This window comes from Echinops telfairi, unplaced genomic scaffold (assembly GCF_000313985.2).
Source record: "Echinops telfairi isolate 266 unplaced genomic scaffold, ASM31398v2 ScPeMD7_7469;HRSCAF=8507_1, whole genome shotgun sequence".
Lineage (NCBI taxonomy): Eukaryota > Metazoa > Chordata > Mammalia > Afrosoricida > Tenrecidae > Echinops > Echinops telfairi.
Genome location: NW_022111373.1, coordinates 116,549,790 through 116,562,424, shown reverse-complemented (window position 1 = coordinate 116,562,424; position 12,635 = coordinate 116,549,790). Strand labels below are relative to the sequence as shown.

The 12,635-nt window shown below is 41.7% G+C and overlaps 1 protein-coding gene across 3 annotated transcripts in view; it reads right to left on the bottom strand.

The window, feature by feature from the left end:
* Positions 1–12,635, bottom strand: part of PRLR (prolactin receptor) — a 247,572-nt gene that overhangs the window by 18,436 nt on the left and 216,501 nt on the right. For all 3 annotated transcript variants that reach the window (XM_045285373.1, XM_045285372.1, XM_004698081.2), the window contains 2 exons: positions 6,220–6,329; positions 1,082–1,214 (listed from right to left, as the gene is read on the bottom strand). In XM_045285373.1, coding sequence (XP_045141308.1) covers positions 1,082–1,214; positions 6,220–6,286 — 200 coding nt within the window. In that variant the 5' untranslated portion in view covers positions 6,287–6,329. The remainder of the gene's footprint in view (positions 1–1,081; positions 1,215–6,219; positions 6,330–12,635) is intronic.

The window sequence follows — 12,635 nt, the reverse complement described above, 5'->3', positions numbered from 1 at the left end:
TAGGGTTTCCAGGAGGGTCTGACTGAGGGCCACTAAACACTCACGCATCGATGACCTTGCTTGGCTCCGACAGCTACTTTACCTCCAAATAGGCCTTCTAGGAAATCATGGGTGTTGGATCAACAGTTAGCTAAGCAAAATCCTCATTTTTTTTCCTTTACAGGTTTTTGGTTTTTAAAAAATTTTCTTGGACATAAAACAAGTTTGAAAAGATGGCCTGCTGATGACTAGAACATTGGAGGCTCAATTCTATCCAGACATATCTCAGAAGGAAGGGCTGGGCACAGTCGTGGGCAGTGCTACGGAGCTAATACTTTTGGGGCCACCATGAGTGTACTCCATATATTAGCTTTGTCTTAAATAGATAGTCTCTGGGTGGCATAGATGATTAAGCATGTGGTCAGTATCCAGAATATTGATAGTTTGAATCCACCCTGAAGTGCTTCAGAAAACGCCCTGATGGTGTACTTCTGAAAGACCAGAGCCATGGAGAACCCAATGGCAAGCAGGATGATCCTGAAACACATGGGGTTATCATGGGTTGGAATCAACTTGACAGCAATTGGTAGCTGTGTTACCTGTCACAAAATACTATGTACCGTATATACTCGTGTATAAGCCGAGTTTTTTAGCACATTTTTAATGCAGTTTTGGTGGTAAAATTAGGTGCCTTGGTTGATATTTGGGTCAGCTTATACTCAAGTATATACAGTATACTAAAAAGAAAATAACAGGGGACACACCATTTTTGATGGCATTAATAATTAACTAGTAAGTAGAAAACTCTTATGCCTAGCCTTGGGCTGCAATGCATATTTTCACAGCTAGGACATTTAAAATATTGTCACTAGCACATAGATGCTGTAGCTTATAGATGTCTTTGTATTGAGAAAGCTCCTTGAGGATGTCCTGGGAGACTGTGGACATGGGTACAATGTGCTACTCCCTCTGCCGCAGTGCTACAAGCTTTGTCTGTGTGAGTCCAAGGAAGACATTGGTAGTTCTAATGCAGGAGAGTGCTCTGTTGGCCTGGGGAGTGAGAAGGAGGTGTGGATTGACAGGAGAGAAGAGAGTGTCTTACCCTTCCTTGTGGTAAGTCAAAGTATAATTGGTAGGAAGTCCTCCATCTGGCCCAGGCTTCCACCAGCAGGTAAAAGTTTCTTTATCAGGAGAACGGCATTTAGAAATCTCAGGTTTCCCAGGAGGTGACTGTCCTAGAAAAAGCCAGAAGCCAGTGAAGTCAACACTAAGGTCCAGTCAACCATTCCATCATTCTGCTGGTCACTGAATCAGATTGTTGGGACCCAGGTCAGTGACAGAGCCCTGGGATGGGGCACAGAAACCTCACAGTGGGGTGCTCAGAAATGTCCAATTATCAGCATATTTTGACACTTCCTTGTGGATTTCCCTGATATTGGTTGGATTTCCAGGGCCAGAGCTTTGGGATGGTATACTGCTATGGAGTAGGGGTGGTGGTAGTGGTGTTTACTTTCAGATACCAAACACCTAGGTGCAGATTAGGAACTAATTGTAGAATGTCATCAAATCAATAATTTGAAGAGCAGGTCTCCAGAGTGAGCTGGATACACATGAGTAGAAGAGTCTGAGCCTGTCTGTAATACCTGGGGGTCTCTACAGCTGCAGACAGCATACAGGCAAACCATAAAAAGAATTCTCCCCAGGGACACACATCTTGTGGGCACTTATATAATGCATTTCTCATGGCATTTATTCACTCTGCTCATGAACTTCCATCTTTTGCCATTTCCAATTAACTCAATCTGTTCTTGAATGTTTCTTACCATATCAGGAAGTTGCCCTTTATTTGGCTCTGCCCCTCCACTGACTTCTTTCTCTCTCTTCTAATCTCCTTCCCCACTTTCCTTCACTTTTCCTGGTTCTGCTCTAATGACTTCCTCTTGGTATATGCACAGGTTGTGCGTGAGCACAATTAAGCATTCTGGAATTCCCATTCCTCATAATGTTATCCATAGTTTGTTATGATCTGTAGAATTGAATGCCTTACAAAGTCCATAAAATGCAGTAAATATCTTTCTGGCATTCTTTGGTATCAGCCATGACCCAGCTGACATCAGCAATGATATCCTCCTTGTCCTATTCTGATCCAGCTTGAATTTTTGGCAGCTCCTTGTGGATGTACTGCTGAAATCATTTTTTGAATTATCTTCAGCAAATTTTTACTTGAATGTGACGTTAATGATCTTATTTCTGCATCCTGTTGGACCACCTTTCTTTAGAACAGGGATAAATAGAGAGATAGTCCAGTTAATTGACCAAGCAGCTATCTTCCAAATTTCTTGCCAAAGACTAGTGAGTGATTCCAAGGATACATCCATTTTTTATGAAATATTTCAATTGATATTCTGTCAATTCCTGAAGCTTTGTTTTTTTCCTAATGTTTTCAAAGGAACTTTGACTTTTTCCTTCAGAACCATCCGTGCTTTACTACAGGTTAATTGTCTTTTTGCCAATTTGATTTCTGTGTACTCATTATAAGGAGCCCTTGTGGCATTATGAGGTAAGCATGGGACTGCTAACCAAAAGGTTGGAGGTTCAAACATAGCAGCTGCTTTGCAATAGACAGTTGAGCTCCTCTGCTCCTGTAAAGATTTACAACTTGGGAAACCCCGTAGGGTTGCTGTGAGTTGGGATCCACTCAGTGGCAATGGGTTTGGTATGCCACCTGGTGAGGCTCATGTATATAGTTGTTGTTTATGTTGCTGAAAAGAGGTATTTGCCATAAAGAAGTGGTGGGTCTTGCAAAATTCTAGCATGCGATCTCCAACTTCCTTTCAATCACCAAGGCCATATTTTCTAATTACCTATCCTTGTCTTTATTTCCAACTTTTGCATTCCAATCACAAGTAATTATATAGCCCAAATAATAATAATAAGTAATAACTCTTTATAATATAAGAATAAGGGTTTCTGAAGGTTGGGTGGGGTAGGGAGGGGATAAAGGGGAACAGATATCAAAGAGTTCAAGAAGAAAGAACGTGTTTTGACAATGGTGGTGGCAGTATTGTCCAATTATGTTGGATCTAATTGAATTATGGACTATTATAATATCTGTAAGAGCTCCAAATAAAATTATTTAAGAAAAAGCATTGTTCTTGGTCTTCATTTTTAGGCTGATTCCCGGGGCTTGGGGGCACTGATTCAGAACATTGCTTTGGATAGACAGTATCAACTTTGGTTTCTCAGATGTAGTGTTCCACTCTATTTTCAGCTATTGAGTTATTAATTTATCACCATAGTTTTAAATATTAGAAGAATTCAGAACCACAAATTACAGGACAAGACAAAAAAGGTAAGTGATATTTGCAAAAGACTTAAGCATGAAGTCACTTCCAAGGGAAGTTGCATATGAACCCATCCAAGGTAGCTAGTTGGTTAAGCATGAGCTGCCAATCATAAAGTCGGTGGTTTGAACCTACCAATCATTCTGCAGTCTTTAAAATACTTAAATGTTTGGAAACTCAAAGGGCCAGTTTTTCTCTGTGCTGAAGGGTCACTTTGATTAGAATCAATTACATGTGAGTTTTTCTTTGTGGTATCGGAAACAGCAATATATTCAGAGACTACAGATTGGATGCACAGCTTGAGAAGAGTAGAAAATAAAAAAGAAAATGGAAAAGGCACATCTATGGAAGGCGTGCGGGCAATTTAGAGTGTCAAAATGTAAGACTTCATAGCAATTTTCATAAATATTTTGAAAATCTAAATTTTTCTTCTTCAAATTATGCAGTAAGCATTTCTCACGGTGACCCTTTTAGGACAGGGTAGAACTGCTGCTGGGGGTTGCACGACTATAAGTCTTTACAAGAGTAGAATGCTTTGTCTTTCTCTCTGAGGGGCTGGTGCTGTCCACCTGCTGACCTGGCACGTCACAGCCGTTTCGGCCCCTTTATCAGACACCAAATTGAACTGCCTGCTTTCAGTTCCTAATAAAGGTGAAGTTATACTTGAGGGAAACCCCAAGTTCATGTAATTTGCGCTATTTAAATATATCAAAGGACACCTGTGAAGTAGAACTGGACCTAAATGTTTAGTACAATACACACTACTTCGAGAAGGCCACTCTTGCCCAGTTTTATTTCGAGTGCCTTCCAACCTAAGGGGTTCATTTTGTGGCGTTACATTAAACAATGTTCTGCTGTGATTCCAAAGGTTGTCAGCGGCGAGTCCCTCAGAAGTGGACGGCCTAGTTCTTTTCCCTGGTCTGTTTCTGGTCTGGAAGCTCTGCTGAAACCTGCTCGCTGTGGTAATCCTGCTGGTGTTTGAAATACCGACGGTACAGCTTCAAGTATCACAGCAACCTGCAAGCCACCACAGGACAGCACCCTGATAGATGTGTCCTGGCTTGGTTATGAACTACCCATATTATGTAAGAGTTGAAAGATAGATGGTGTGACTGGGGTGATGATAGAAGCATTTGCTGACATGGTTCCCTCTTCTCTTTCTTGGCTTTCATGTCCAAAAGGGAGCAAATAACACTGGGAGTTTGCCCTAATGCTACTGGACCAGAGAAGGACAACCACATCCACCTGTAGAGCTCTGTGGACACTCCTTTGGTCTAGCTAGATGCACTAGCATTTCATCCCAGGAAGTCAGGAGCAGGAAAGAAAATGTTTGGATGTTGATCTTAGCCTCTCAGGGAGCCTTCTGTTACTCCCATGCTTGCCTTCAACTCCCCGGGCTGGGGCCAAGGCCTGGAGTTCCTGCTGAGCACCGGGCCAGAGAGTACAAGTTTGGACCAGAGTTCAGGAGGGAATCAAGAGTGGGGAAAGGCCAAATCAAGAGTAGCTACAAAGCAAGAGTGGCTAGAAAGTAGAATTTAATGGAATGACACGAAGCAACCATGAACTGGGGCTAAGGGTGTGAGTTAGAGCTAAGCTAAGCTCGGGCTCATAGCCTGGCTGAAAACCATCCAGGATAGCCTGGTGGCAGCTCTGCTAATATGTACAACGTGACTTATTCTGTAGGGAAACATTTTTTTAAAGACGATTTCATAGGATGAAGAAGTGTTGAGAGTCATGGCAAAATTCCATTAAACAAAAAGGAATAGGTGGGGGAGAGTGTGTGAAGCATAAAGATACATTTATTCAACAACATCAGAAAAAAACCATAATTCAATAATGGGCCTTCTCAGAAGTCAATTAGGATAACTCTTGATATTGATTACTGTACTTCGAGTTTCCCTTATGGACTTGACTTTGTAGCTCTCTCTGAAAGCTTAATTCTTTCACAGGTCACTGGTTATTAAGAGTACCACAAGAAATCTCAATTGGGGATGGCAAAACTGTGAAGTGACAATTAGAATTCCTTTTCACCCTGTTGAGAACAGTCAGCTAAAACAAATAGAATGTCCTCATACAATCTACAGGAATAGGGAGACAACCATGCTTGTACCGTATGCACGGGTGTATAGGTTCATAGCCCCACAGGGTCTATACCCAGAGAAATACACACAAGTATAGAAGGACACTCTGACATACACACAGGTACACACATATTTGTACTATGTGTGTACACACATGTGCATATACACAGACATTAATACACATATACATGCACATTCAGAAGTATGCACATATAGAAGCATACATATGCAAACACATAATTGAAGCATTTGTATTCAGGTGCCTACAAGAGTTAACACACATACACAGGTACACACACAGTAAAACACAGAGGTACCCCCACAAAGAATTGCACACACACAAGCATACACACACATTTAGCTGTGAACTTCAGTTTCTTGATTAGCACTGATAATTCAACATTGCCTCTACCTGTTTTCTACCATGTAACAGCAACCCCTTCCATCTCTTTACAAGTTTTCAAAACTTTTTCATTTAGGGTGGAGGAAACATCACTATCTTCAGTTTACAAGTGTGAAGATGCAGAGAGATTAGGAGTTCAAAGCACAAAGCTATTAGCTAACTGAGCAGGAACTTGAACTATGGTTTTCAGAGCTGGTTTGCTCTGCTTTCCAAATGAGGATGTAATTCAGAGCCCAGGTACAAGATGTCGCAAGTGCTCAAACATTGCAAATACATTTAATAGCAGCAAAAGACACAAACATTCCTGTTTCTCAACTGTCTTGCAAGGAAGGACTCTTCCTTCCCCATGCCCTAAACCCCATCTTGATAAACACCCAGGCAATTAAAGAGCGCATGGCCGTCTCTTCCTTACCATTCAGCAAATTGACGTTGACCAAAAGCAGCAGAATGAAAACTGTGGGTGCCGCTTTTTCTTCCATGTTGGCGTCCTTCTCTTTCTACAGGAAATGGCTCAGAGGTTCACTGCAAGAGAAGCCACCAGGCAATTTCAGTGAGAGGACAGTCTGCTCAGGCACGTGCCCTGCGTTAGTCCTGGTTATTGCCATGGACCCCCTCCCTTGCCTAATGGGAACGACAGGAACAGGAGGGAAGGAACATAGGGAGATGGAACACTGGAGGATGGCTTGGCTCAGAAGCCCTGGTTCATTCAAGGTGGGAAAATTGCACCAGCAGAGGTCATCAGATGACCATGTAGGGAGTTCGAGGGAGCTGGCAGCAATCAGCTCCTTTGCACACATCCCAAGGAAAAATTGTTCTCCTTGTCCCCTGCAGTGCCCCAGTAATAATACATTACCCACTCTACGTGACAGAGCACATGCAGAACCAGCCCAAGAGAGCTCTGAACCACTAGCCAAAAATCAATGCCCTCATAAGACTCACCCAGTGGGGGTGCTATCCACTGATGGCTTAGGTGGAGGAGGTTCTGAAAGTCTTCTGGACTAAGGACATGGCTGTACACCACATAGTATATTCTAGTATTGCTCTACATCACATAGTACACTCTAGTATGGATATATACCACATAGTACACTCCCTGTGGTATCTTTCCCTTTTTGAAAAGGCCCGTAAATGAGAAGTGATAAACCTGAGCAATAATTTAAATCCATTGGGATCAGAGTATAAAGTAAATTTTGAACCCACCTGCAGGGATTGAGTGTTTAGAGCAGTTTATTATTTTTTACCCATAGAATGAGTTCCAAAGTCTAAATGCCCTTATAATAAAAAGAGATTTTATTTTAATTTTTACAACGGAGACAGGGATAAAATTATTTTCCTTAAGGTCAGAGAAATCCAGATACTTAAAGGAAACAACAACAACAACAAAAATCAGTGAAATTTAGGTCTCTTTCTTGAACTTATGACCTTTAATTAAGACCTACAGATCAAATAAACAAGTTAGTATTTCATGAAATCAAAAACCAAATGAATGGATATAAGAAATATGCAATTTAAAAATTAACATAACAAACATTAGTCAAGTGGGCATCTATGTTGTCATCCACATGCTGGTGCCTCCTCGGTGGAAGGAACCCCAATATAGATTTCTATTAAACATAGAACCCGTTAGAGCAGTTCCTACACAAAGTGTCTCTAGGGCTGGTCTTTAAAGAATTATTGTGAATGGAGGACATGTAATATTACACATATATGATACTGTCCCCTAGTTCAATCACATCCAGCAGAATTGGACAACTGCTACCACAATCAGTTCCAAAGCATTTTTTCTTCCTGGACTCCTTGACATCATCTCCTTTTCACTCCCCCAACTCCTGTGATCCATCGCCCCGAAACCCTTGTTCTACTTGCTGTCCCCATAGGCTCATCAGTCCTGAGTTTCATTTACTGAACAACAGGTAACACCACTTCAAGAGGGGGGCCTCTATTGACATAAGGCCTCTGAGATACACCCTAAGAGGAACAAACAACAATAAAATGAAAAGAATGTCTGTCACAGGTTTGCCGGAATAATACATATCTTGATACAGCGTATAGGGCACGGATGGAGCAAGACTGTGTTTGTCAGCTTACCAACAGTCCAACAATCTGGGTACAGCTGTTTGCTGCTCCTCAGACACCATGCACTTCCTACTTAAGTCCTTCAGTTACAAATGTGTCTGAGGTAGAGTGCAGTTCACCCTGTGGAGTTTCCACCTGAGAGATGCTGCCTCTGGAGGGTGCTATGCACCTTGAAGATCCAGCCTTCAGTGTCCCAGTGTTCCACAGCACCCAGTCTGGGTCCCCAGGATTCACCCAGAAGCCTGGGTCAACGTGGCCCATTCGGGGCGTACCAGCGAAGACACTCCCCCACTAGGGTGCCCCAAAGCATTTTCAGTTGTTCTTTCCCCCACCTGGAGTTTGGTCCTCCCTCTTTTCCTACAAACAGTCAGGCATTTGTGACCCCCAGACAGGTTTGCTCCCTTCCCCATCTCCTGACTTGTTTTTCCCATCAGTGTCCCCCATGCCTCCCATAGGGCTGTCTGTCTATCCGGGGGAGACCTCATCATAGATTGACATGGCAGCCACTCTGTAGATAACATCCCCTTCCCCTCTCTTGACCATTTGATCCCGGCCTACGTGAGGCACCCTCTGGCCAGGCGACCTTCAAAATACTTACCTGCAGTGGCTGGTGTCTGGTTCACTGGCACTGGTCAGACCCTCTACAGGCTGTCTGACCCCCAGCCAGCCGACTGGATGTCCTTCACTGGATGTCCTTGTGCCCGTTCTGCTGCTTGTCCCTACAGCAGTGGACTCAGACTGCAGCTGTCCTTTTGTGATGGACTAACTCCACTCAGTATGATGTCTTCTAGATCTCTCTGCGTCTTGAGGTGTCTCGTGGTTTCATTGCTGTTTTTTTAGGGATGCGTAGTATTCCATTGTGTGTACGTACCAAAGGTTTTTTTGGGGAATTTTTTTGGGGAAGTTTCCAGCTTCTTGCTATTGTGAACTGTGCTGCAACGAATCTGGAGGAGCACACATCAGTTTGTGCTCAGTTTCTTATTTCTTTGGGGTAATGTCCAGTAATGGGCTTGCTAGATCATAGGGTATTTTAATTGCCATCTGTTTTAGGCATCACCATATCACCTTCCACAGTGGCTGTATGTATTTATGAGCCCACCAGCAGTGGATAAGAGTTCCAGTCTCACCACACCCTCTCAGCATTTGTTGTTCTTAGTGTTTAAAAACTGGGCTACAGTTATGGGTGTTAGATGATATCTCATGGTTATTTTCACTTGCATTTCCTGGATGGCTGGTGAACAAGAGCATTTCGTCCTGTGCTTATTAGTCATTTGAGTGTCCGCCTTTGTGAATCTTCTGTTCAGGTCCTTTGTCCACCTTCTCAGAGGGTTATTAGTTTGTTGTTGTTGTTGTTGTTGTAAACTTGTAAAATACCATAGCTTTTAGTAATTAGTCCTTCATTATGTCATCACTAAATATCTTTTCCCAGTCTTTAGACTCTCTTTTTATATATATTTTTTATGAAGTCTTTTGATGCACACAAGTATGTTATTTTCAATAGGTCCCACTCATCTATTTTGTCTTCCACGGTGTGTGTTTCCTTTATTATCTCCGAAAGCCCATGTGTTCCCTGCACTAGGGCACTTAGGTTTAAACCAATTTTCTTGCTGGCGATCCTAATAGCTTTGGATTTTTGCATTTAGGTTTTGATCCACCTTGATTTTGTATTTGTGGAGATATGGGTCTTGCTTAATTCTTCTGCAGATAGATATCCAATTTTTCCAGCACCATTTATTGATGAGGGCATCTGTTTCCCATTTAATGCTTTTGGTGGCCTTGTCAAAAATGAAGGAACAACAAGAGATCTGAAAAATGATGGTGAGGAGGCCTGGCGGGGTTTAAACAAGTGCAATGTATCCAAGAGGAATTACTGAGAGCCGAGGGGAGGGTGAACATGATAATGGGACAATAGGACGGTGAAAAGAAATAGAGGAAAGAAGTAGGAAGCAAAAATTATTTATGAAGGTATAGCTATAGGTATGTATATATGTAAATATATTAATTTATAATGAAAGGTATAGAGGCCAATGTACATATATTTATATAGCAGACAGACTTTGGGCTTCCACTCAAGGCCTTCCTAATTGCAAGAACACTTTTTTTTTCTAATAACCTGGCACTTTTTGACATTCACCTTCCCAACACAATCACTGAAGACAAAATGGGTGCATAAACAAATGTGGTGAAGAAAGTTCATGGTGCCCAGCTATTAAAAGACCCCATCTGGGGTCTTAAAGGCATGTAGTTAAACAAGCAGTCATCTAGCAGGGAAGCTAATAAGCCCACATGGAAGAAGCACACCAGCCTATGGGATCATGAGGTGTTGACAGGATCAGGTAACAGGTATCAAATGACCAAAGCAAACAATTATATTGATGTGAATGAGAGGGGTTGGAGTGGAGACCTAATGCCCATCTGTAAACAATTGGACACTCCCCCACAGAAGGGTTACAAGGAAGGGATGATTCAAGCAGGGTACAGTATAGTATTGACGAAACACACATCATTCCTCTAGTTCTTGAATGCTTCCTTCCCTCCACCCCCCTAACATGACCCAGTTCTACCTTACAAATATGGCTAGACAGGAGTATGCACATTGGTACACATAAGAGCTCTTGACACATGGACTCCATGACAGATAAAACCCTCAAGAACAGTAGTGTGAGTAGTGATATCATGAAGGTAGGGGGATGGTAGGGACCGGGAGGGGTGGAGCGGTGAGAAAGGGGGAACCCATCAAAAGGTTGGATATATAGCCCACCCAGGGGGATGAATAACACAAATGTGGGTGAAAGGAGACAACGGACAGTATAAGACATGAAATAAGAGCAATAATATATTATAGGATTCATGAGGGTGGGAAGGTGGGGAAGCATGGGGGGAAAAAGAGTTGATACCAAGGGCTCGAGAAGAAAAAAAATGTTTTGGAAATGTTGATGGCAACATATGTACATGTGTGCCTAATACAACCAAATGATTGATTGTCATACGACTTGTAAGAGCTCCCCAGTAAAATGAATTTTAAAAAAATCAGTTGTCTGCGTGCAGATGATTTTATTTCTGGGTTTTCTGCCCTGATCCATTGGTCTGTGTATCTATCATGATACCAGTACCAGGTTGTTTGGACAACTGTGGTTGTATAGTAGGTTTTGAGTAAAAAGAGATTTTAAAAAATATTTGGAAAAAGGCTCATTAATCTTAGTGCACTTCAAATAGCTCTCACAAAACAATAGGTTGGACAAACAATGGGGGCAATAAGTTCTTGGAAACACATGACTTAAATTTCCAATTATTTTTTCATCCAGGGTAAAAAAATTCAAGGGTACGGTTGCCCATCTCGGGACGTTAGGAAAGGTAACTGTTGTTTGTTGAGCCTCTCAAAGACCAGCTTTTGCCTATACCTGCTGACCAGGGACTGTTCTCATCTGCCAAATGGACACCGCATAATGACAGCCTTTGGGAGGGCTTTCCCCACTGGTTACTATCCTATCAGAGGCACCTGAGAAATAGGCTCCGATTATTGGTGTAGATGGATTATCAAACAAAACTAAAAATGCACAAATAATGGATGATAAACAAGACAACCGGGACTTCCTAAAAATCAAACACTTAACCCAAAAGAGCAGAACAAAAATTGTGGGAAATTTTTGGCAATGATATCTGATAAGGGACTAGTCTCTAAAATTTATAGAAAACTTCAACAACAACAACAACAACAAAACTCACAAAAGTTCCAATTAAAAAATTGGGCAGAGGACACAAACAGGCACTTCACTAATGAATAAATGTTTGTGATCATTAGCCATTAGAGAGAAAATACTAATGACATATAATCTCACTCCCAAGTGGAAAAACAAAATAAACCCAGAAAACAACAAATGTAACCTATAGAGATTTCTTATACTGCCAGTGAAACTAAAATGGTACAAACACTGTGGAAAATGGGACCGTGTTTCCTTGGAAAGTTGGAAGTAGAAATACCATATGATCCAGAAATACCCTGGATAGGCCTATATCCTAGAGAAATACAAACCATGACATGAATACATGCACATCCATGTTCATGGTAGCACTATTCACAATAGTAGAAAGATAGAAACAACTTAAATGCCCATTGATAGAGGAATGGATGGACAAACTATAGTACAGACATACAAGGGAATGCTACACAACGTGAAAGAATAATGATGGATCTGTGAGACACCTCATAACCTGGAGGACATTATGCTGAGAGAAATGAGTCATTCACAGAAGGATAATTATTTTAGAGGGCCAATACCACAGAAAGTCAAGAAAAAGCTTACACAGGGAGAGACGCGGTCTTGGAAGTTTATCAGGGTGGGAAGGAAAGGGAGACTGAATCCGTAACTAGAGGGCAAACATGCATTAACTTGGGTGAAGAAAAGCAATATATAATAAGGGGAGGTTCACATGGAATGATGAAGGCTAAAGAAGATACTAAGAAGAGCAAAAGATTAAAGGTCACACAATTAAACACTATCATGAACAAAATCCTGTAATCAGAGTATTAACAGTAATCTACAAGTATACACAAACACACACACAGATATACATACACTCACAGAAAACAGGGTGGGAGGGCAAATGGAATTACAACCATGATTACATTTACTGAGGTAGTTAGTTTATTGTGCCAACCTGGTCAATAAACACATGCGGGGTTAATTGAAGGGTGGAGAGATAAATGGCTCAGTGAGCCTTGCCTTTCTAGTTCTCGGGTCTCTTGCTTTC